Source organism: Anoplophora glabripennis, unplaced genomic scaffold (assembly GCF_000390285.2).
Source record: "Anoplophora glabripennis isolate ALB-LARVAE unplaced genomic scaffold, Agla_2.0 scaffold1026, whole genome shotgun sequence".
NCBI lineage: Eukaryota > Metazoa > Arthropoda > Insecta > Coleoptera > Cerambycidae > Anoplophora > Anoplophora glabripennis.
Window position 1 is genome coordinate 46,134 of NW_019417163.1, and position 26,991 is coordinate 73,124.

The following is a 26,991-nucleotide window of genomic DNA, read 5'->3' on the forward strand; positions in this document are numbered from 1 at the left end:
CATAGGGATTAATATTCTTCAAGTATTAATGAAAATGGGGTAAAAATAAAAAAACTGGAGACAAAATAGTAACAGACACTCCCTAAAGTGGTGGTGTACAGTAAATAAGTTCGTGTCCAGATGCCTACATGTAAGTTTAAAATATCTCGAAGGACTTTTAAGATATTGCAAAACATAGGTATCTACCATTCCATTCTAAAGGGCTATATCTTCCTTATTATTCATATTGGAAAAAGTTTTTTATTACAGTAGGTATCTCTGAAACTGAAAGAGGTAAAAGACTTTAACGACTATATTATACAGGGTGTCTCAGATATTACTGGCATATTTGCAAGGGGTGATTGTACACCCCTTTACAATTACAATTTACAATTTGTGATTGAAAATGCATGAATTTTTTTGTAATGGGATTTTTTGGGTCTATGATTACGAATCTGGACATTAAATCACGAAATTCAAAATGGCGGATTCAATATGGCGGACAAAAAAATTAAAATGTCTTTAAAATGCATGATTTTTGTGTAGTGGGGTTTTTGGGTCTCTGATTACGAATTTGAAAGCAGAATTACGAAATTCAAAATGACACATTCCATATGGCGGACAAAAATATTTGAAAATCTTCATAATCCTCAAATATTTGTTTGTAGAAACTTTCTTGGATCACTTAAATATTATGTATTTTAAAGACGATTTCAATGAATAATTATTTGTTCAAAATAATCAAAACTTAAAGTAGGTATCTTAAAGTATAATTAAGACAGTGGCGTACTATTTTTATTGTAAGTAAAATAAGTGTGCCACAGAGTTTCTACGTCACTGGTGATAATGGGAATATTTGCACCTACGGAATTATTAGACCAAAGATATCCCATTACAACTTAGGATTGTTGTTGTTTTATCACGAAGGTTTTCCAAGTAAATAAAAAATGTAATAAAAATTTAGAAATTTTTGACACCCTGTACAGGGTGATTCACTATATTTTGACCCCCCCTTTAACTTTTTTGTCTTAAGAGTTATAAAAAAATGTGAAATATAAAAGTTGCACGAGTTTTTATGAATTTTTCGAAAATGGTAGTAGAAAAACAAATGAAGTCCAAACAAAATGGCCGCGGATGTTAACTTTGTTAAGTTAAATGGAACACCCTGTACATTTTTACATATTTGGATAGAACGTTCCCTGTCGAGCATAGTCATGTAGGGTTTGTTGGGTCCATCTCTAACAATAAGCGAGATACTATTAAAAAACGAAAAGAAGGTTTTTTATTAAGAAAATAAGACATCTTGTAATTGTTAAACCTTTTTCAGGCATTTCTGCTTTTTCCAATTACGTAAGGATTTACAGATTTAGTTATAATATATTTTGACAGATCAGACATTGATATGGTCCAAAATGCGTATAGGTATTTTAACTAAATCTCACTAATTAGGCCGTGAGATACCTAATTACTCATGAACAATGTTATATGGTAAGCCGTGACAGTGACAGGTAATGTCACGACAACATTGTTTTTGTTTGACAATTTATATTATTATTAGTTAAAATGGGTTACACAGAAGTAGAAAATTGAAATATTATAGGAATTAAAATAGAGCACAGTTCTTCTCCATACTCTATTTTAATTCTAAATAATTGTCTACTTCTGTGTAATTTATTTTAATTAAATATTACATACATTACATATTACATACTATCAATCAATAACAATGTTGTCAAGACATTACTATCTGTCACTGTCACGACTAGGGTTACCAGATGTATTTCATGACAGACCCGGAGAAATTGATACCTAAAAAAAAGGCCTGGGAAAGTCTGGGAGTCTAATTGTTTTCGAAGAAATCAATCTCTAAAAAAAAAGGCTCTGCAATCGGATAAATCGATGTCTAAAAAAAAGGTACCATCAAAACCCGAAGACTCCGGATCAAACCCGGAGATCTGGCAAGTCTAGTCACGACCTACCATATAATGTCCATGAGTAATTGTAATTAGACCTTTCACGGCCTAATTAGTGATATTTGGTTACATTACCTATACGCATTTTGGACCGTATCAATGTGCGATATATCAAAATATATTATAACTAAATCTGTAAATCCTTACGTAATTGGAAAAAAGGCAGAAATGCCTGAAAGAGGTCTAAAAATTACAAGATGTATTATTTTCTTAATAAAAAACCTTCTTTTCGTTTTTTAAAAGTATCTTGCTTATTGTTAGAGATGGACCCAACAAACCCTATATGACTATGCTCGACAGGGAACGTTCTAAATATGTAAAAATATACAGGGTGTTCCATTTAACTTAACAAAGTTAACATCCGCGGCCATTTTGTTTGGACTTCATTTGTTTTTCTACTAGCACGAAAAAAAAACTAATAAAAAATCGTGCAACGTTTATATTTCACATTTTTTTATAACTTTTAAAACAAAAAAGTTAAAGGGGGGCAAAATATAGTGAATCACCTTGTACCTCGGAGACGGTGAACTTTTAGATACAGAAATATTTGAGTAAATATCATTTCATTGTACTGTAGAACCACTCCTTGGGCAAGGATGCCAGTAATACCTGAGACACCCTGTATATATATATATTCAATTTTCATGTCAGTGTTAACGTAATATACAGAATGGAAGAAATGGATCTTATTTGTGGAAGGGCGAAATGGGCGGTGACTATTAGACGCCTTCATCTTAATGTCGTGTATATTGCAGAAAAGGTCAGTTATTAAAGGTTAATTTAAGTGTCAATATCCACACAGTTAAATATATTTTATTTATACAGGGTGTTTCAGGATTAAGTCGACAAAGGAAAAGGGCCCCTAAGGCCGGTTTTTGGCCTAATTTATTTTTGATTGAAAAAAATCTGAAAAATTTTTTTTTAGTACCTACTAGCAATACTGAATCGTTTCCACCCTAAACGGACCAATTCCCTCACCCTCCTTTTCTCCTCCACCCCATTAAATGACGGGGAAACCATCGCTTATTAGAGGAATCTTTAAAGAGCTTAGAGATGCGAATGACATTCAATTTCTATGAATCTTACATATGACGAGTTTTTTGAGTCGCTGATCACGAATCTGATCTCAGAATCACGAAATTTAAAATGGCGGATCCAATATGGCGGACAAGAAAATTGAACTGTCTTCAAAATGCATGAATTTTTTTGTAATGGGGTTTTTTGAGTCTATGATTACGAATCTGGACTTTAAATCACGAAATTCAAAATGGCGGATTCAATATGGCGGATTCAATATGGCAGACAAAAAAATTAAAATGTCTTTAAAATGCATGAATTTTTGTGTAGTGGTTTTTTTGGGTCTCTGATTACGAATCTGAAGGCAGAATTACGAAATTCAAAATGACGCATTCCATATGGCGGACAAAAATATTAAAAAATCTTCATAATCCCCAAATATTTGTTTATAGAAACTTTCTTGGATCACTGATTACAATTATAAATTCAGAATCACTAAATTCAAAGTGGCTACTCAAATATGCACAAATATGTATGTATAATTACATAATGATTTTTTCTTTTTCCTTTTATTCAATGTAAATGTGTGTCATCTCATTTAAGGGGGTGGAGGTGGAAAGGAGGGTGAGGGGGTTGGTCCGTTTAGGGTGGGTATTGCTAGCAGGCAAGTACTAAAAAAATTTTTTTCAGATTTTTTTCAGCCAAAAATAAATTAGGCCAAAAAGAGGCCTTAGGGGCCCTCCTCCTTTTGAAGACGTGTTCCGCTGGTCAAAATAAGTATAAAATATATACAGGGTGATTTCACTTTAAATAATAAATGGATTAGTTGCCAAAAAATAAGTGGAATTCGCTTTATAAATTTTTTTCTTGGTATTCGAGATACAGGGTGTTCAAGTTTCCAAAAAAAATTATATTTTCTATTACATCTTCATACTGCGCTGAACGATTTGAATGAAATTTACTACAGCGTATTCACTTAATTAGACCTTCTATTAAATGTAATATTAGCTTCGTGGCGTTAACCAGTGGCGTGCTACTGAAGGTGCCGCTCCGTTTTCCCAAGAAAAAATACGCCACTGGCGTTTTTTTGTAAAAATAATGTTACATTCAGGTACTGTTATGTTAACTGAATGAAAAGTGTTTCTTGGTACTTTTTAATAGTAGCATTCGTTTAGGAGATAACTTACTTATTTGCCGACCACAATGCGCAAATTTAGTCCACATACTCATATTTGTTTAAAATCCATATGCAAAAATTAATTCTTTTGTCTGCATTAACAGTTAGTAAGCTTTATAATGATCTCGTTTTAGTGTTACAACTAGCTTTGTTTATTTATCCCTGAAGCTCCAGTCCTTCTTGGGCTTATGAACACGAGACGAATTGTAATCTCTTCAGGGAAAATCATGTCATGATAAGTTCCTCTAGGTATAAATAGCCTGATTAGATGTCAAAAGTGTATTGGTGCGGAAGCGGAAAGACTTCGTTTTGAACAATTGTTGTTGGACTGTTGTTGTTGTAGGATTGTTATTATTTTAATATTTAGTATGATATTTTTTCCAGAAATAAAATTATTTCTACAAAAAAGCGTCAGTGGCGTATTCTTTACTTAGGAAAAGTTGGCGGACTCTTTAGTAGCACGTCACTGGTTAAAACCAAGAGATTTCATTAAATCAATTGATTAATTTATTAGGAAAATTCAATAGAACGTAAAAAAATCCCAAATATCGCCTAAACGACAGCTACTATAAACAAAACACCAAGAAACATTTTTCATTCAGTTAACGTAACAGTACCTGATTATAACATTATTTCTAAAAAATACCGCCAGTGCCAGTGGCGTATTTTTTTCTTGGGAAAATAAGGCGATACCTCCAGTAGCACGCCCCTGGTTAAAGCCATAGGGTTAATATTACATTCAATAAAAGGTCTAATTAAGTGAATACCCTGTAGTAAATTTCATTCAATTCCATAAGCGCATTATGAAGATATGGCAGAAAATATATATTTTTTGTAAACTTTAACATCCTGTATTTCGAATACCGAGTCCCGCGGGAATAAAATTTATAAAACAAACTCTACTTAATTTTTGGTAATGAATCTAGTCCTGCAGTTTCTGTATCTAAAGTGAAATCACCCTGTACAAACATATGGCCGCAAACGCTTTGTTTTCCAGATACAGGATGTTTAGAATTTCATAAAACTATTGATATTTTTTAATATCTTGAAAGCGAACAAAGATTTTTAAGTAAAAGTGAAACAAAAATTGACAGTAAATAGCCTCGAAAATCTAAGGAAAAGTATAATCCAGGCATGTCGAGAACTCCACTTGTCGATCGGTCGCCAGATTCATAATTAGGAGATGTCGAGCTTGCTTATAAGCCCGAGGCAATCATTTTAGACAAAGTGCTTTCTAAAGAATTTATTTTCATATTGATATTACTTTTTTATGTTCCATTTGTAGTTATAATTTATTGTTTTAACTACTTTCATGTTACGCGTGAAAATAAATAAAAATATTTTAAACTAATAAGAATGATAGCATTGAAACTGGAGACAAATTTTAACAAAATTCTACAAATTCTTTGAAGTCACTTCTACTCATGCCCGGATTATTAATTGATTTAGATTTTCAATGTTGTTAACTGACAATTCGAATACACTGGTTTTAAATTAAAATAATCCATGCAGTCGGATGTAAATAACGTGAACATTGCGGGTTCACCATTACCATATCTGATAATAATGAATGTCTACCTAAGTTTGAGGTGAACAACAACGGATTTAGAAAATTTCCTTAACTATAGCCATTAATAAGTTTATGAGATGAACTTAAATAAATAATCTAAATTTGTCGTGAAACGTAGCAAACACAAGAAAAACTCAAGTTGCATTTTTTACCAAGATAAAATATTTCATTCAAAAATGGTACCAGATTACCTACTCGATTTGCTGAATTAATAATAATTGAACTGCCTACCCATATAACCACCACTGATGGCTAGTTATATTTATTACTGTCACATATTGCGACAAACTATTTAATCATAAGTCACACCAAGTTTTACTTAAATATCTCTACTCACTTTCAAAATATTAAAATATATCATTATTTTTTTTAATTTATAACACCCTGTATCTCGAAAACGAGGTATTTGCGGCCGTATGTTCATATACTTTTTTTTACTTATTTTTACGTGAGGAATATGTCCTCAAAATATGTCTACTTAATGACAAATTATTTAAGTACGTATTTATTCACAATAAATCTGCAAAATACCTTTGCAACATCTCATTTTTCCTTGGAATAGATAGTTGATTTTTGTGCATTATTCTTGCAACAGGTGTGATGGAATGAGATCTTGGATTGAAGTTTTCAAAAACCTTTAACGATGTTGCAATTTTGAGTAGGTTTCGATTATCTTCTGATTCTCACAATTTAGTTTTAATTGTCATTTCAGATATGCACAACTCATAGATTAATGTTCACATGATTACAAAATCTTATCACATTCCGCTATTTCAGAGTAAACTTCTCTTTTGTGTGTCACAAATAATAATTATTGCAATAACTTTTTTGTAAATGAAGGGACAATTTTGTTATTTAATTGAACGTAAATGTTATGCTTTTTATAAAATAATATACCTACAAATGTTTTTTTAAGCTTTAATGAAGGAAATGTTTAAAACTACTGGTTTTAAAGATACGATGGGTTGTTTTTGAAGAATATCACATGTAGGTATACAAAAATTTCATTACTTTTTTATACAGAAATTATGTATCACGTTATCCCTCAGGAAATTCAAAATTCTTTAATAATGTTTGCTTTTTTGATTACTACATTTTACTCAAAATCACGTATTTTTTAAAAGTATCGTATATCTTTTAAACAGATATACAGGGTGTCCCTGAAAAGGACGGACAACGATTGACCACAGGTTCCCTGGACAAGACTATTTAGCCTAACTTACCTATATACAAAAGTGCACGCCTACTGAGATATAGCCTTCTAAATATAGAACAAATAACCTAGTTTTTTTTCAAATAATTTGAAAACTGTTTTTCTTAGAAACTTCAAATTTGGTACACATATTTTTTTATATAAGGGCAATGTAAATATAGAATTTGGTGAGAATACATATACAGGATGTTCTCTTTCTAGTGCCTGTGCGCCACTGGCTATCCCGTAACTTTTTTGTATGTACGCCAATGACGACAGAATTTATATTTTTAAAAATAAGCACTATTTTAGAAGATTTTTTGCCTCTTACAAAATTTTGATATCGTTTATGGATTTCGAGTAAAATTGGCATTTTTTACACATTAAATAATATAAAATCAGTTTAAGATAAATAGAACATTCTAGTACGAGGTGCCATATAACAGAGAAACAAATTCATAACAATAATTAAAAGGTTCTGTGTCAAGCTAGCTGTGATTTAATTTTAGCTTACTTTGTTTTTTATTGCAATTTATACTTTTGCTGAACAAACTGATATGTTAGTAGTTTTGGGTTATTGTGAAGGAAATTGTTGTGCTACTGTTCGAACATATGCTGAAAGATTTCCTAATCGAAGAACTCCAAATCACAAAACATTTGCTAATGCGGAGAGACGCCTTCGGGAAACAGGACGTTTTTTACCTGTAACATTAAATCGTGGATAATGTACGGCCGGAATTATTCAGCTGGAGGAACAAATTTTGGAAAGGGTCGAAGAAATTCCTCAAGTAAATAAAAGGCGTTTAGCGGCAGAGGTTGGCTTTCAAAAAGTTCCTTTAATAGAGTATTAAAAGACCAGTTATTACAGGTTACAGGTATTACAGGGTACAGGTAGGTATTACAGGTTATTAAAGGTCTAACAGGTGGATAGGTAGAGGAAATAATGCCCCTTTAAAATGGCCACCTCGATCCCCGGACCTAAACCCATGTAATTATTTCATTTGGGGAGCGTTGAGGACCACAGTTTAAAATAACTTTTCAGTAAATACAGAAAACGAATATGGGAAAGAATACAACATGAAATTAATGTTATGAGAGGTAATGCACAATTATTGGATAATTTCTAATTTTCGAAGAACTAATGTTTGCGTTTAAGAACAAGAAAGTAACTTTGAGCATTTACTGTAATATTATTTTAATGTGATTACAAATATCAGTTTATTTAAAATGTTAATGTTGACTTTCTTACATTATTAGTTGATATTGTTTATTTAAAATATTAGTGTTGATTTTTATTTTATTGATTGATAATACTAATACCAAAAATGTGTAGTTATTTTTTTTAATGTGACGTTTTTTCATTATTATTCCCTGCTTTGAGGCTGCAGTTATAAATTATTTTTTATAAATCGGAATTTTTGCCTATATTTAATGTATAAAAAATTCGAATTTTATTCGAAATCCATAAACGATATCGAAATTTTGTAAGAGCAAAAAAATCTTCTAAAATAGTGAATATTTTTAAAAATATAAATTCTGTCGTCATTGGCATACACACAAAAAGTTACGGGATAGCCAGTGGCGTACAGGCACTAGAAATAGAACATCCTGTATATGTATTCTCTCCAAATTCTATATTTACCTTGCCCTTATATAAAAAAATAAGTGTACCAAATTTGAAGTTTCTAAGAAAAATAGTTTTCAAATTATTTGAAAAAAAATAGGTTATCTGTTCTATATTTACAAGGCTATATCTCAGTAGGCGTGCACTTTTGTATATATGTAAGTTAGGCTAAATAATCTTATTTTCATCCAAGGAACCTGTGGTCAAGCGTTGCCCATCCTTTTCAGGGACACCCTGTAGACATTGAAACGTGGTTTTCGCAATATAATCTTTGTTTTATTGTGGCATGATGGAATTGAATTATTTCTGGTACAAAGATTCCGAAAAGAACCCTCAAATTATTTTTTTGTTTTACTTTACTTTACTAAAAGACTGTTTAAATTTATTTAATAATAAAGTCGCCACTGCATTTAAAAACGACTATTAAATTAGATATGCCTATATACAGGGTGTCCGCTTTTAGCGACAGCGTTTGACTGCATATTCAGGACGATAAATAAAAGCGATCTACAAAAAAAGTTATATAAAAAATGTATGGCTTTCAAAGTTGACAAAAATAAAACTAATTTAATTAATAACTTCATAACCCTTTTGCCGATCGCGCTCAAGTTTGGCACCTTTATTTGGACTATTATGGCGTATTATTTCTTAAAGCTTTGGTCAAATTGATATACTGGGTGATAGTTTTCTCCGGTTACCTCTCCCTTTTAGCGGTCAAAACTTTTATAGTGGTCGTATTTTTTTAAAAACTAGCAGCAACATTGAAAATGTCGTTTCATTTAAAGAAAATATTGTCCCTGGAGAAAATCGCCTACAGAAAGCCATTCTTGAGAAAAATTACATTATTTGCAGGTTTGTGCATTTCGGTTTGTGACGGATTTGAGTTCAGTAGGCGATGAAAACAAGATGTTGATTGATGTGGCATCAGGTTATGTCATTATGGTCGTGTTTCTTGAGGATTCTCATCACTCCGCACATGCAAATTATGAAAATTTACAACTCCGTTCCTTGTAAAACAAGATTTGTAGGTACAAAACTATTTTTGGAGCAAATTATTATCTTCTGCGAAGCCATTCACCAACCAGTAGCAAAATTGTAAACGTGCGTTGGGATCTAAATTTTCAAGTTCTTGAGCAGAAGTTAAATGAAATGTCCGAAGACGTTGCTTTTTTAAAGTTTTGTGAACATTAGTTTTACATACCTTTAATTGTCTTGATACACTGCGGACTCTTCATAATTTGCATGTGTGGAGTGATGAGAATCCTAAAGAAACACGACAATAATGACATTACCTGATAGCCACAGCAATCAACATCTTGTTTTCATCGCCTACTGAACTCAAAGTTTTAAATCGTGATACCGCTACGCAAACCGAAACGCACAAACCTGCAAATAATGTCACTTTTCTCAAGAATAGCTTTCTGTAGGCGATTTTCTCAAGAGACAATATTTTTTTTAAATGAAACGACCTTTTCAATGTTGCTGCCAGTTTTAAAAAATACGACCACTGTAAAAGTTTTGACCGCTAAAAGGGAGAGGCAACCGGAGAAAACTATCACCCAGTATATCAATTTGACCAAAGCTTTAAGAAATAATACGCCATAATAGTCCAAATAAATGTGCCAAATTTTAACGCGATCGGTAAAAGGGTTAGGAAGTTATTCATTAAATTAGTTTTATTTTGACAACTTTGAAGGCCTGTAACTCAAAAACCAAAAAGTTTTTATTTAACTTTTTCGTAGATCGTATTTTTTTATCAATGTGGATATGCAGTAAAACGCTGTCGGTGAAATTTGCGGACACCCTGTATAATTATTTGAAATTGCTGGACCCATTAAATCCGTTTTGATATAAATTAATCTCTAAAATGTTTTAGAGATTTTCGGTATTTTAGTTTAATGTTTTCATTTTTGTAAAAAGGTTTTTTAATGAACGGAAATCAAATATCTATAAAAATAAAAAAGTTACTGGGGTGTATTAGTGAAGTATAACAGTTTTATGATATTACACATTATGTATCAAAAATGTAACTATATTATGTTTTCATAACATTTTATTTATTGTCATATTACAAACTATACTAAGCATTCTTTGAAGTTTCATTCACTATGTTGAAAATTGCAAAAACAAATATTATTTATTATTGCACGCGTCATGCAAACAAAGCGATAAACAAAGCTTCTACTTTTGTTTTTAAATGTGAATCTCTACGTGACACTATGCAAGATCGTGATTTCCAAATATTGTTGTTAGCAACAAAGAAAATATTCAATACCAATAATATATACAGGGTCGGAAAGTCCCCATGGTTCATCGGCCGTTACGTGAGAGCGATAAAGAAAATCTTAGAAATCCGTGCGATAGAGAAAGATGGCTATAATAATAAGATCCACTTCTTATTTGTGGAAGGGCGAAATGGGCGGTGACTATTAAACGCCTTCATTATAGCCATCTTTCTCTGTCGCACGGATTTCTATGACTTACTTTATCGCTCTCACGTAACGGCCGATGAACCATGGGGACTTTCCGACCCGGTATATATTATTGGTATTGAATATTTTCTTTGTTGCTAACATATATATACTATAAATATACAGGGTGATCCATTAAGAATGGAAACACTCGAGTACAAAAGTTGTTTATGGACCGATTTGAACCGAGTTTATTTAAAGATAGATCTCTAAAAGCTCTATCTCGATGCAAAATTTGAAGACGAAATTTTGATTTTCAAGGCCTACTACGAATTTTTTTTAAGTGAAAAATAGCAAAATTTTGTTAGCGATTTTTTAATAAAAAATCTGACTACACCACTGGATTTAGGAACTCCTCAAATGCATTTTTACCAATTTTTGCGATGTTTTTGTTTCCCTTTGGGTTCTATTCGGTTTTTATAAAAGAATAGGTTCACCGACAACGGCAAACACTGGTGATGCCGATATTGTTATAACTTTTTTAGGGTAAAACTTTTTTTCCCAAAAATTGGTACAAATGCATTTGAGGGGTTTCTAAATCCAGTGGTGTAGTCAGATTTTTTATTAAAAAATCACTAACAAAATTTTGCTATTTTTCACTTAAAAAAAAATTCGTAGTAGGCCTTGAAAATCAAAATTTCGTCTTCAAATTTTGCATCAAGATAGGGCATTTGGAGATCTATCTTTAAAAAAAAAAACGGTTCAAATCGGTCCATAAACAACTTTTGTACGCGAGTGTTTCCATTCTTAATGGGTCACCCTGTATATATATACTATTTCTGAAATTAGCGTCAAAATGGAATAAAAAATTTTTCTAGTTTTTGTTAGAATAATCATGTTTTATTTGAAATTTCATGAATCTTTTATTTTCTTTAATTAACATAGATAACAATTTAAATAATATTTTTGAAAGCAAATGATAAAAATGTATTTTAAAAACGTACAATTTTATTACAAAATATATATATATAGGTAAGGCACGATTTTTCCACCTATTAAATTCATTTGCCTATTAAATCAATATCTGTCTCACAAAGTTACATGCATAACAGACATATTTATTTTGCAAATAAATTTGTAATTGGTAGTTGCAAAAATCGATATAATAAAGTACAATATAGAAATAAAAAATAAATTAACAAGACTGTACCACAGAGAAGCAGTCAATAAATAAATAATAATAATAATTAGTGTTTCATATTTTCTGTAAATATTTAAAAATATTTTTAATAAATAGTAAAATAAAATAATATAAATATGGAAAATTTAGACTACACTTAATAACTCATCCAAAGAGGTCTCCTCATCTCCGGAAAATGTTGTGGCTGTATTGGTGATATTTTTGACATCTTGTTCAATACGGTCTGAAGTTTGTATAGGTTCGGAACTTTCAGTAGTAATTTCATTTTCTCTGTCTTCCTTAGCTGTATTAATTAATTCTTCTATATCCAACTTAGGAATATGTACCGGCATTGAACTTTCAGTAAAACTCTCACTTTCTCCATGTTCGATTTCGGAAAATTTTGTGATTGCATTGGTAATATCATTTTGTACGTATTTTTCTACAGGCCGAGGAGTATGTACAAGCACTGGACTATTAGTAGAACTTTCCATTTGTTGATGCTCATTAACTGATTCTATAATCGCATTTTGTACATTTTTTGTAGTCAGAGATGTTTGTGCGAGCACTGGACTTTCTGTTTCCCCGTCATCCTTGATTATGTTGGTAATATCAGTTTGTTCATTTTCTTTTGAAGACTGGTACGTTTGCACAACCATTGGACTATCTGTTTCTTCGTCATCATTGACTGAGTTGGTAATTGAATTTTGTTCATGTTCTCCTATAGACTCTGAAGTTTGTATGGCCACCGAACCGTTAGAAGTACTTTCGGTTCCTCGATGTCCATTGGTTGCATTAGTAATTTCATTCTGTAGACGTTCGTTTGGACTCTGAGGAGTTTGCATGTCCGCAGAACGGTTAGTAGTACTTTCTAGATGTTCGCTGGTTACATCAGTGATTATATTTTGTACATATTCTTCTCCAGATTGAAGAGTTTGTGCCGTAACTGGATCGTTTGTTGAATCCTCTGTTCCTCGATGTTTATCGTTTGCATTAATAATTATATTTTGTACGTGTTCTACAGATTCATGAGTTCTCATAACCACTGCATCTTTGAGATTTTCTGTTTCTTGATGTCCATTGGTTGCATCAATAATTACATTTTGTACGTGTTCTTCTGCAGATTCAGGAATGTGAATGGTTACTGAATGATTACTAGTATCTTCTGTTTCTAGATGTTCATTGGTCGCATCAGCAACTGCATTTTGTACATGTTCCACAGTTTCACGAGTTCGCATGATTACTGAATCGTTAACAGAACTTTGCTTTTCTTCTCGATGTTCATTGGTTGCATCAGTGATTACATGGCGTACGTCTTCTTCTGCAGATTGAGGATTTTGCGTGGCTACTGGAGTGTTAGTAGTATTTTCCTTTTCTGGATGTTGGAAGTTAATTCCATCAGTAATTATATTTTGTACATGTTTTACAGATTCATGAGTGTGGGTGACTACTGAATCATTAGTTTTTCCATGTTCATTGGTTGCATTTTGCACATGTTCTATAGATTGAGGAGTTTCTACGAACACTGAATCGTTCATTATATTTTCCTTTTCATGATGTTCATTGCCTGCATGTCTAGTTAAATTTTGTACATCTTCTTCTATAGGTTCAGAAATGTTCACAAACACTGGAGTTTTAGTAGTAACTTCCGTTTCTAGTTGCTCATTTGTTGTATCTCGATTTACATTTTGTATAAATTCTGCTAAGTGTTGAGAATTATCTGCAGGCATTGTATCTGGATGTTCATTCAATGTATTGACCATTGTACTTTCTGAAACATCTATAACTGGAGTTTGTGCGAGCACTGGACTTTTAGTAGTAATTTCCAATTCTTGATATTCACTAGTTTTGTTGACATTTTCTGATTCCTTTACAGCATGCGAAGCTTGTACAGGCACTGGACTTTTGGTAGTAATTTCGATTTCCCGATCCTTATCGATTGTGTTGGAAATTGAATTAATTACAGCCTCTTCTACAAGCAGAGGAGTTGGTGCAGGCACTGTATCTTTACTATTAGTTTCTGTAATGTCTTTATCTCCTCTGTTTGTATTATCATCTGCATCTATCTGTATGTTTTCTTTTTCAGGCTGAGGAATTTGTACAGCTACTGGAGTTTTAGTAGTACTTTCCTCCTCTCGATGTTTTTTTTGGGAAATGCTTGTGATTGTATTCATATGAACTGCATTTTTTACATTTCTGCCAATATGCTGAGGAATTTCTACAAGCATTGCTTTCTTAGCGTCATATTTCCTTTGTCGTTTCTTATTTCGTTTTCTAGATTGCCTCTTCTTCTTTCTGTGGTGTAGATGTTTAATACTTTCTTTTTTAATTATGTTAATTTTCGAAGTTGTAGCCTCTGCTTTTGTAATATGGCTTACGGAGGGAACAGTAACATGTTCTCCAATACGAACAGTGTGTGGTACACCTTTTGTAACACTGTTTACATCTTTTTCCGTGAAAATTTCATCTACAGGAGGAGGAATAGTTCTGGCAGCGAATTTGATTTTTTTTAGTTGTTCCATAAAATCTGGCTCCTTATTCTCTATTGGTGTTATATCCGTTAAAATTACTTCTGGAATTTTGTGATTCACATTGTCGAATTGTTGTTTTCGATTACGAATATTAACGACTTCTTTCACTGGTGGATCATCATCTACTACAGATCGACCTAATTTAATCTCCTCTACATCTGCTACTTGATCAGCATTAAGCTTAAAGTCAATGTTCTTGTCCTGATCCAAAATTACATCAGGCAGCAATTCTGGGGGTGTCAAAGATTTAACTTCGTCTATTTTCCAATGTCTGACGTGATTTTTCCTTAGAGACAGTGTAGGTGACGGTAAATCTATTTCTTCTGAATTCAGATCAAGCAAGTCATTTATGGATTTTATGTCTTCATTTAGATATCCAAAGTTAATATTTTCATCATGAAAAGTGGCCTTAGGTTTTTCCTCTGACTCTTCGAAGGATACATCACTTCTAGGTTTAAATACGATTTCTTCATTTGATTCCGCATACTGAGATTCTTCCACATATTCATCTGGATGACATTGTTCAGTGTTTATTCTAGCTTTGAAAATGGGTATTATCAATGGGTTTTCAAAATATTTGCACGACTCTTCATTATGACTTGGATCGGAGGATCCATAACTAACAGACGAGTGAGCTGTCAACCACAATAATGGTAACAGGCACAGGATCGATTTTATCGTTCCCATTTTATAGATTACTAGTAACTTAATTGAAATTATATAGTGATGTGTTTAATAACCCAACTCAACGAGGTTAAATGCATATTAGAAATAAAAATATGGTAAGGTTTATTTATACAAATTCACATGTCCTGACAGTTCGCATTAAGTTTTATTAAACAAATCTATTTAAGGTCACTAAATTATTTAAAAATATGAATCTTGCTTTGGAAGCTTTAATAAATAATCGAAGATTGCGGACATTGTTTACATTTATTTTTATGAATTATTTTTTTATAATCATTCATATACAGTATTAATTGATATTTTTGTACACTGTTTTAAGAGTTTTTAAAATAATCTTCTACTAAACTGAAACGTTATAAATATTTATTTAAGAAAAAAAAATCCTTATGAATGTCAGTTTACAAACGCTTAAAAAAAAACAGACGCAAGATCGACAATCGACAAATGATGACAAATTCAAGTTTGGGATTGCTTATAAGGATATAATAAAGGTAAAATAAGGTAAGGTATAAGAAAAAGTACATACCTACTAATGATTCTATTAATATTTCGTTCCTTGCACCATTGGCATGTAGAGGTATATCTTCCCTTTATTGAAATTTCTCGAATTTTTTAATTGCTCTAACATAAAAACTACCTATTGGTCCGAAGTTACCAGATCTTGACTAAAAAAATAAAATCCATTTGTTCCGAAATTCGAGATACTCTTTTATTTATCTTTTTGTTATTAACTCTAACATTAAATATAAAAATTTATCAAATTGAAAATATGTTAAAATTTTATATTGAACGGTTCATGTTATTTTAAATAAAGTGCCAAGGCTTTTGACAATGTTTCTCTTAAATAAAAGATCCATAATCTTTAGTTATTTTAAACAGAACCACTTTCTTCACTAATTTGATAACAGAAAATCAATTTTCTCTTTTTGTTCAAATTTTATTAACTTTAAAGCAAATGAACAAAAGGTAGGTTTTTTAAAGAATTAGTGAACAAATTAAAATTTAATCTATAGCTTCAAGAAATACAGGCTGTCTACTATAAGAGGGCCACTACTATGTATCTCGCTTAATACACGATGCACGTCAAAAATCTTTATACGTTTTTTGTGGAATTTTTTGAGGCCTTGATGCTCGTCAAAACAAATTTGAGATCCATGTCCAACTTTATGAGTATAATCTTAAAAAGACCGGGAAAGCACCGATAGTTTAGGGTCGTCTAACTTTTTTATTTTAAGAGATAGAGAAAACTTATTTTAATAAAATTTCATGGCAAAATTGATACCTTTCACCTGATGTAAACAGATTTTTGAAGTATCGTATGTAGTATGCTGCACCCTCTACGCGGTCCAAAAAAAAAATTGTTATCAGAGCGGGCTGTGGCTACAAAAAATTGCTTGTTTTTTTCTCTTTCATACGATATACTACATGTTGCCTTTATCTTTTATATTTATTACATTTTCTACAACTGTGATATAAAAAATGTAAACATTTTCGTGTTAACGTAGACATTGTTATAAACAGTCAACAAATATAATATACTTCTTGTAAACAAAATACAAATTTTATTTTCACATTATTATAATATTGGTTTGTACTTTAGAGAAAACTGAACCTTCAACATTGTTCTTCCACAAACAAACTTCGCTTACGTTAAATGTAGCATGCTCGACGATTTGACGAAATCAAATCAAAACACTTAGTATTGAATGTTTTAATTTGTTGGTATACCATAATGTAGTGTTACTTGTTCCCTTTAAAGGTACCAAAAATCCGTTTGATATCGCTCTCCTGAAAAGAGAAACTAGCATCTCAGCGTACCCTTGCATCTGTCAAATTTTTTCTTTAAAAATAAATGTCTCAAAATCTATAACACACAGGTACAGGGAATATTTAATAAAGTGACCCCTAAATTTCACGTAGGGTATAGGGTGTCCCATTTCAAATAACAAAGTTGTAGTCGACTAACCAGAAGTGCTGGGAAGTTCTAGATATTTTAGTTGAGTTCGCCTTAGGGACATTGACATGTTGCCGAATTTTCAAATTTTTCAAAGCAGTATTTTCCTGAATATTGATTCACGCAATTCCCAGTGGGACACCCTGTATAGGTATTAAGGATAACTTGGATAAATTTTGTATGAATTCCTCATCACCATTCCTATCGTTCTCCCCATATCACCTCCCTCCACCGTCATCACGCCATCATCCTCCCCATCCCCAACGCCATCCCCATCGCCGTCGCTAATCCCATCCCCATCGTTAAACGCATGGCTATAATTATGGCACCTTGCATTTATACAGGGTGACCGCCAATTTCACCGACAACGTTTGACTGCATATTCACGACAATAAATAAATATGATCTACAAAAAAAGTTAAATAAAAATTTTTTGGTTGGATATACTGAGGGGTAGTTTTCTCCGGTTACCTCTCCCTTTTAGCGGTCAAAACTTTTACAGCGATCGTATGGACAGCAACATTGAAAAGGTACTTTTATTTAAAAAAAAAATAGTCTTGAGAAAATCGCCTACAGAAAAAATGACATTATTTGCAGGTCTATGTTTCGGTTTGGATAGCAGTATCAAGGATTTAAAAAACTGGCCTTATACAGAGTGGTCCTTAAGTAATTGTACATAGAAGTATGATAGATTTGTGACTTTAAAATATTACGATTTGAGCCAACTTGCCTTAATAAAATATTGATAATAAGAAAGATACAGGGTGTTAAATGTGAAATTTCACAATTTATTTTTCGCAATAACTTGAACATTTTTGAACATTTATACAAAAAAAAAATTATCTGGGGGTTTTTTGGTATGAAAAATCATAATTTGATATCTAATCTAATGTATCTCTTAGAGGGCGCCACATAAGCCACATGTGTGGCACAAAAGTACACTAAACGTTTTTGCCCATCAAGGTAGCCCTCTTTTTGGGAAAAAAATATTAAAGGCACGGCATTGTAAGAACAAAAATGTATACTTGTTAACAACCTCTAAACTTAACGGTTTTCGAGATAATAGAATTTTAAAAATCGGCTGCATAATTCTTTAATTCATTACGAGAAATAGTAACGTAGTAGACGGAAGTCACGAATGATTTTAACAGCAACATGATAAGCGTATACGACTTCTACGTTAATATTTCTCGTAATGAATTAAAAATGAATTATGCAGTCGATTTTTAAAATTCGATTATTTCGAAAACCGTTAAGTTTAGAGGTTGTTAACAAGTATACATATTTGTTCTTACAATGCCGTGCCTTTAATATTTTTTTCTCAAAAGAGGGTTACCTTGATGGGCAAAAAAGTTTAGTGTACATTTATGCCACACATGTGGCTTATGTGGCGCCTTCTAAAAGATACATTAAATTAGATATCAAATTATGATTTCTCATACCAAAAAACCCCCAGATAAAAATTTTTTTGTATAAATGTCCAAAAATGTTAGTTATTACAAAAAATAAATTTGAAATTTCACTTTTAACACCCTGTATCTTTCTTATTATCAATATTTTATCAAGGCAAGTTGGCTCAAATCGTAATATTTTAAAGTCACAAATATATCACACTTCTATGTACAATTACTTAAGGACCACCCTGTATAAATATAATTTAAATTATTTCTTTACTATTTAGAAATTAAAAATTAAAAACTGATTTTTTTACATTTTTGACACGCTGTAGCTGGACAATGGCTGTCCTAAGACCCCACATTTATATAACAAAAACCCATATTTTTTTACCTTAGGATTCGCCTCTGGATTTTTGACCTCTACTTAAGAAACACCGTGTATAATTAAAATATTTAATCATGCAAGTTTTTATAACGTTGGGGGAAATTAATTTTTAATTAGTAGGTATTTAACTACTTACCTAACTGTGCAATCTTTTTTTATAAAATGATTTCACTGCCAGTCTGTACGCACGCCTCTGGTAAAACTATCCAGTCATGTTTAACATTAAAATACATATTATTTCAAGCAAAAAGTCGAAAAAATAAAAAGTAATAACCTGAATCTCAAAGACGAAGGAAGAACGGACCCATGCTGTTAGGAAGTAGGAATATTTATATTATTTTTCCCTCAACTAATGACTTATTAAAAATTATAAATTTAGTTAATCAGTCAAAATTTGTTATACATTTTTGTGCTGAAAATGTTTTAGGTATATTTAATTTCTACTGACCTTATTCCAAGCCTACAATTGTTTATTATATTGCGTATATTGTTTTTGTTTTAAATAAAGAACATGCAATCAAGGTGCTGTAAGAGGCGTGACATGGGCATCTACATATTTTAAAATAATAATAAGCTTCCAAAAAATAATTCAAATTGCTATGCCATTAATTATTTTTTGGACTTTCTTTATATAGTTATGCTATGTTTTAGAGATATTTTGAATTTAAACTGAAAATAATAACACAAAATTGTCAAATTTTGCTAATAAAAAGAGATTTTTTTTATTAGAAATAATAATAGGAATTAAATAAATTAAATGCATGAAAATCATTTGTAAAAAATAAACTCTAGTTGTTGTTGGCCCTTGTACTAATTGGTATTATTGTTTTAAAAACCAGTTTATCTCAAAAACCGTTCATTTTATCGAAGTAAAAGAGTGTGAAAACTGAGAACCGTTTTTTAAACACAAATCTTCAAGTATCTAAAATTGTTATTTTCAGATTAATAATAGACTATATGTAAAATTCTGAATAAATAAATTGCGTTGAACCCAAAACGTAAATCTCTAGTTACCCCTTTGGGGATTGATATTTCTGTTAGGAGGGAGACTAAGAAAAAAAATTATATGAAGTACTAGTGTCATATTGACCTCCCCGATATGCTCCCAAGAGAATAATAGACGCTTACCGGCCTCCCTGTATATTGTTTCTATTGACTGGCAAAAACTAACTAGAATTGGAATTTATATTTTTTCAATTAATCTGTTTTATACATAACAATGTTGTACATAACAGGTTTTGCAAAACCTAAAATAGATATGTACATGGAAGATAATATGGTTTTATTTAACAACATTGCTTTATAGATTTAAAATAAAGTTTTACAAATTTAAAAAGTCAAAAAGTATAACTAATCTTTTTGAATAAACTAATACATGGTTTCTATCGAGTGTCCCAAAATTCATGCAAGAATTGGATTTTGCGCAATTTGTGCGGTAAAATATTGCTAACGAAAAAAAGACAGCGTGACAGTTCAGGGTTATTAAAATGGGGCGCTATACGAAAGAATAACGCGTTTTCATTGTGGAGCAATATTTTAAAAAGTAATGACGATTTGGCAGCTACAGTTCGTAATGTTCGTACAAAATATGGCCCGAATAGCGATTTAACTTCATCAACTGTAAAGGGATTAATTGAAAAATTCAGGGAGAATGGATTTTTAGTGATCTTAAACATTTCAGCTGTCTTTAAATAAGTTTCAATACAAAACATCGAAGCAGTTCGTAAGAGTCCTGGAAGATCAATTCGGCACCGTGATCAAGAATTGGACATTCCCAGAAGCTCTCTGCAGCATATTCTTGGCATCTTCATGATTATACAGTTCAGTTGACTCAAGAACTGAAGCCTACTGACCACCACGCAGCGCGAAGAGAGTTCGTTGGATGGAACAACAAGTAGATGTTGATTTTTCGTATAAAATCATCTTCAGCCATGAGGCTCGTTTTCATCTTGATGGCTTCGTTAATCGACAAAATTGTGGCATTTGGGGTTTAGAAAAACCCACTTGTCATTGTTGAGAACAAATGTATTCACAACGTGTAACTCTTTGATGCGGATTTTGGATTGGAGGCATCATCGGACCATTCTTCTTCGAAAATGCGGCTGGTCGGGCAATAACAGTTAGTGGAGCTTGCTATCGCGACATGATAGTCCAGGTTTTTGTGCCTACATTGCAAGATATGGATTTAGATGACATGTGGTTTCAATGAGACGGAGCCACATGCAGTACAGCCCAAGAAACAATTCAATTAACGCATGAGTCATTTTCTGGTCGTGTAATTTCCCGCTTCGGTGATTAGAACTGGCCGCCCGGATAATCCCTCCGTTGGACTTTTTTCTTTGGAGTTTATGCTAATAAGCCCACGACCACCCACGCCTTGAAGGAGGAAATTGAGCACTGTATCAACGAAATTCAGCCGCATTTATGCAAAAGGGCCAAGGAAAATTTCGACAAAATAGTGCTCATATGCCAGCAAGCCGTGGGGGCTATTTACTCCATATGATATTCCATACATAACCCTGTACTGTATACTCACTTTATGAATCACTAATAAATTTATCATTTTTAATTAAAAACCTGTGTTTTCTATCAAAATTACTTCTTGCATGAATTTAGAGACATTCTTTCATCAGTAAATTGGCTACGGATTATTTAAGAAAAATGTATTTTTACATTGCATCAACATTTAAATGAAGACTAATCGATCAATCTACTGCTAAATTTTAGAGCACGCGTTGATGATCCTAGTCTATAAAACTGTGTCATCCAAAATCTAACTGAAATAAAAAAATCACCTGCAGTGTATTTTTTGTTATCATATCTGTCACTACGTAGGCTCTTTAACTAACATGTTTCTCATCATATATGCATCAAAAATGTGTTTTTATAGATTACAATGGTGTGGAAAAAAAGATATAATTACAGATGCTAGTTTGGAAGCCGTAAGAGAGTTAGTGACAGCATTAAGATCGAGTAAGGGTAACAATATTTTGTTTCGTAAAATTATAATTTTATATATTACATCTAGATGTGCAGTTAATAGGACATGGCTGGGTGTTCAGAGTTGGAGTTGCTGTACATCAAGGAGTAGTACAAGAAATTCTGACAGCCATACAAAAGGGACAAACCAGGACTATTCGTACAATGCTTGAAGCTGGTTGGAGACTGGAGTCAGCCCAAGCTTTATATCTGTTTTTGTCTAACTTACAGAAACCGCTGGTTCCCGATTCGATACAAGCTTTAGTTCTCGGTAAGAATAATTACATTTAAGCTATTATTACAGTAATGATTTATTACAATACTCGTAATCGACATAACTAGTACCAGATTTTACTATGGTTAGAGTAGGCCTAGGGTTAAGGCCACTGGACAATCATCCTATAATTTTTAAATAAAATTAAATCATAACTGAAAGATAATACGTTCTCTTGTGGCCGTAGTGACCAATAAAGTAACCTATGGCGGAAACTTCGAAATAAAAACCGCAATAACTGAAAAACGAAGGGACTTTGTACTAAAACAGAAGTCGATTTTCTGAACGACCTTATGTCCCCCATCCATGGCGCCATGCCCCCATCCACGGTTAAAAGATTATCCGGACACCGATGTATTATGTCTTTTTAAGTTTTTATTCGATTTTCTAGAATTTTTTTGTCATTGCGAAATTAGTGTAAATGATATAAATGACGGAAGATAGCTGTATTAACAACATTTAAATGACTTCTATGGTTTTTATGGTTTCCACATGACTTTTATATGTACAGATGTGTGTTTAAACGCGTTTTTCTCGAAACTACGTTTTCTGAATTTGTGTAAGCTCTAGATCTTGAACCCAATGAGAGATTTTTTTTTAATTTACAGTAATTGAATTCAGTGAAGGACATATTAAGATAATAGGTAAAAATCTAAACACTCAGTGAAGTTTAAATTCCTGCATTGGAAACAATGGAATGCATTTCGAACATTTATAAACATCTTTACTTTTGTTCAAATTTAATTGTTCTTTCTTTACATAATATCAATAGATATATGTTTGTTATTGTTTTTATTATTTTCAAAATTCTTATTGATTCATTGCGTGGGTTTAGGTAGGTTATTTTTATAAACGCATTTTATTTTGGTAATTTAATATCTTGTCGTTATAGACAAGGCGAAAACCTCGCATTCGTGGGAGAAATTTTCCGACTCGTTTTTTTTGCATATTCAGATTCGTGAGATGATCCTTAACATGAATCGAGATGATGGCGGCCGGAAATCTGGTGCCCATTTGTCTAAACAAATTGTAAAAATAGGTTTTTTCACTCCGGAAAAATATTTTTAGGTTTTTTTGTACATTATAAACAAAAAAGTTCCTATGCACTATGCCTCTAAAATTTATAGTTTTAAAGTTATAAACAATTTAAATTGCTAAAAATGCAAAAATGACGATTTTCAACGGCCGATTTCGGGGTTAAAAATTGTTATTTTTGATGTTGCCAGGTACCTAAATTAAAGTTTATACATCCCCCTACAAGATGCTGAAGAGTTTTTGGGACTCGCTCCCTTCTCATACGCGGATTTGCTATTTCTAGCGGCTTCAGCTTATGTTTTATGTCTGAATTAAGCAACGAAGAGTTTGATGCATTGCAAAGATTATACCTAAATGAAGGTAGAAAATTAATTTTCTCTCATTGTAGCGGAATGAGTATTAATTTAAGTAAAATACCATGCCCTTCCGATGCATTGAAATTACACGTCTTAAGAGCTTCTCTACAAACGTACATATGGAAAAGTTCCATTTTTCCTCAATAATATCAATATTTGGATTTCACAGCTTTTGGTTACCAAATGAAACAGGTCAATTATTACCTAAATTTATTACCAAAGATCCATTACCCAAAGACTTAGTTAAACAATGTAAATGTATCTACTTACAAGAAACTTTAAGACTAAAGCTGGTTCTTGTAGGAAAAACTATGTCACTTGTATACCTTTATGTGGTTGTAACATAGAACAGTGTGAGCATGTTTATGATTGAATAAATGTGTGAAAATAATAATATGCAGTATTAAATAAATGTTCTTTAATAAAAATCAAATGTATTTGATACTATTGCCCTTTTATTTTTTTCTGCACTCTATTCGTACAATTTTGAATTAATTAAATAAAATTATTATGAATTATGAAATTTAAATAATCAATTTTTACATTATTTTATTAGTAATAGTACTTAGAATGCTAAATTCAAAGAACATAAGCTGAATCCGCTAGACGAAATAGCGAATCCGCGTACGAGGCGCGCGCGCGGCTCATAGCACTTTATTAACAATTAAAAAACAAGGCTTTTAAAATAATGAGAGTCCCAAAAATTTTTCAGCATCTTGTAGGGGGATGTTTAAACTTTAATTTAGGTACCTAGCTACATCAAAAATTACAATTTTTAACCCGGAAATCGGCTGTTGAAAATCGTCATTTTCGCTTTTTTAGCAACTTAAATTGTTTATAACTTTAAAACTATAAATTTTAGATGAATAGTGCATAGGAACTTTTTTGTTTATAATGTACAAAAAAACCTAAAAATATTTTTCCGGAGTGAAAAAACCTATTTTTACAATTTGTTTAGACAAATGGGCAACAGATTTCCGGCCGGCATCATCTCGATTCATGTTAAGGAACATCTCACGAATCTGAATATGCAAAAAAATCGAGTCGGAAAATTTCTCCCACGAATGCGAGGTTTTCGCCTTATCTATTAGCGTCGTGTTCCTCAATTCATTATCATTATTTATTTTTTGCTCACTAATTTGCGAATAACTTGATAACAAAAATTATATATCGAACCCTTTTGGCATCAAAATGCTCTTGCATTTGCATGCTTTTATGTTCTTCAAACTAACCCACAAAAAGTTTTATCCTGCTATTTCGCTTTTTTTAGGAAAACGTGAAACAACCTAAACTTGGATAAATAGCGCCAATAAATAAACACTTTCGTTAGTTTCAATCTTATACTATATTCATCAATTTTTTGTGCTAAATTCATTTAAGTAAAGAAAACTATAGCATTGCATTCAAAATTTTTGCGAAAAAATAAAACGACATTCTTTTGAAATAACGCCATGTTTAGGTTTCCATATTGAGGTAAATGACATTACGCCTTCACCACGAGATAAAGCATGAAAAGATCTTCCCAACGATATAACACTAAGGGCTTTTGATGAGCCAAAATTCTTAAAATAATGCATTTTTCTGAACCGAGATTAGGGGCTTTCCCCACCCTTTCTGTCGAGAGGCCATAAATCCGGCTATCCATATTTGTACTATTTAATATACCTGAATAGGAAAAAAAAATCTGGGAAAAACTCAACTCTTATGTTTTGGTATATAGATTGCTCCCCCTAGCGGCCCAACTACGAACTTGAAAACTATTTCCAGCGATTTCTTTTGATCTATTTATTATTCAAAATTTTTTTCCTGAAGTTCTAGCGTCTATACTTTCCCTAATGTCGTACCTCGCCGACCTTAGTAGGACACCCTGTATACAGGGTCGGAATGTCCCCATGGTTCATCGGCCGTTACGTGAGAGCGATAAAGTACTTACTTTGTTAGATATATCTTGAAAACTAAGCCGTCTAGTCAGAGAATCACCTTTTTACTTACAGAGATGAATTGTCTGAACGTATTTATTTATTAAATGTTGTAAGTAATTTTTCTTTTTGGATATTTTCATTTTGCCACACTACGTTACAGAAAAACTACGGAACCATATACTCCTATTTAAAAATTGATGTAGGAATCTATAATAAATTTTCTTCACAAATAATAAACAATAAAAAATTTTAGACGTTTTTTTAATCCGTTGATATTCTTTTAGATAATAATGAAAATATACCAGTTGAAGTTGTTGCTACTGATGTACTAGGGCTAATCAAGCAGGAATTACCTCAGAAACATCTCCATTTGATAACAATACTATTAAATTTATTGGATACCGTTATAAAATTTTCCCCTGCTGATGAACTTCGAGGCAATACTTTACCAATATCTATGCTTCCTTTATTTTTTAATATTCAGGTAAGTATAATATTCAAGTGTATTACTAAATAAACGACACTAAGGCCTTATAGACAAAACGCGTGATTACGGCACGCTAAAAAAAATGGTAGTGCTATCGCCAACACTAAAGTAATCATCACGTTCTTTCTTGTTTATACATAAATGTGAGGATCACAACCTCAATCACGACTTATATTTATTTACAAGCTTGAGCCTTTCCAGATGATGCGGTCACTTGCCAAATATTTGTCAAATGTAAACAGATGCCTTATCGTGTGGATGGTACATTCAAAAGCATTTGCCAAATATTCGCGAAAGCTATAAAACCGGCACATTAACAAAATGTGCGCGACATCTGCTAGAATAGCCACATCAGTTGTGTTCAGGTTGAAATTCGTAATTTCTCTATATTCGTAATAGTCCACAGTACAGGCCCCCTCTGGAAAGTTGATTACCACATACTTTATAACTCCTGAGGCGCATCCTTTTGACGAGTCTACCACATTTTTCCTCTGCGACTTTTCTCGATTCCTCCGCTTTTCCACTCGGAAAAGTCCAAAAACATGGCAATTTCCCGGGGTACGTCTTGAAAAGTCAAGACCACATCTTTTATTTTTAGCTTAAGTAACTGGAAATTTTGTTGCAAATGCCGATTTAAATTTATCCGACGGAAATTCTTCCGACATTGACGTGTCTACCGGTCGAAACATGCCAAAATAACAGGGTATTGAAAATTTACTAAAAATTACCTATGTGGTAATTAATTTTCAATACCCTGTTATTTTGGCATGTTTCGACCGGTAGACACGTCAATGTCGGAGGAATTTCTGTCGGACAAATTTAAATCGGCATTTGCAACAAAATTTCCAGTTACTTAAGCTA

At 32.2% G+C, this 26,991-nt stretch overlaps 1 protein-coding gene across 1 annotated transcript in view; it reads left to right on the forward strand.

Annotated features, from left to right (window-relative positions):
* The first annotated feature begins 2,548 nt into the window (after positions 1 to 2,548).
* The window catches only part of LOC108913405, a 46,312-nt gene continuing 21,869 nt past the window's right edge, over positions 2,549 to 26,991 (forward strand). The window contains exons 1-5 of the mRNA XM_018718951.1: positions 2,549 to 2,554; positions 6,672 to 6,703; positions 21,968 to 22,050; positions 22,106 to 22,327; positions 25,928 to 26,127. Of these exons, the coding sequence (XP_018574467.1) occupies positions 2,549 to 2,554; positions 6,672 to 6,703; positions 21,968 to 22,050; positions 22,106 to 22,327; positions 25,928 to 26,127 (543 nt within the window). The remainder of the gene's footprint in view (positions 2,555 to 6,671; positions 6,704 to 21,967; positions 22,051 to 22,105; positions 22,328 to 25,927; positions 26,128 to 26,991) is intronic.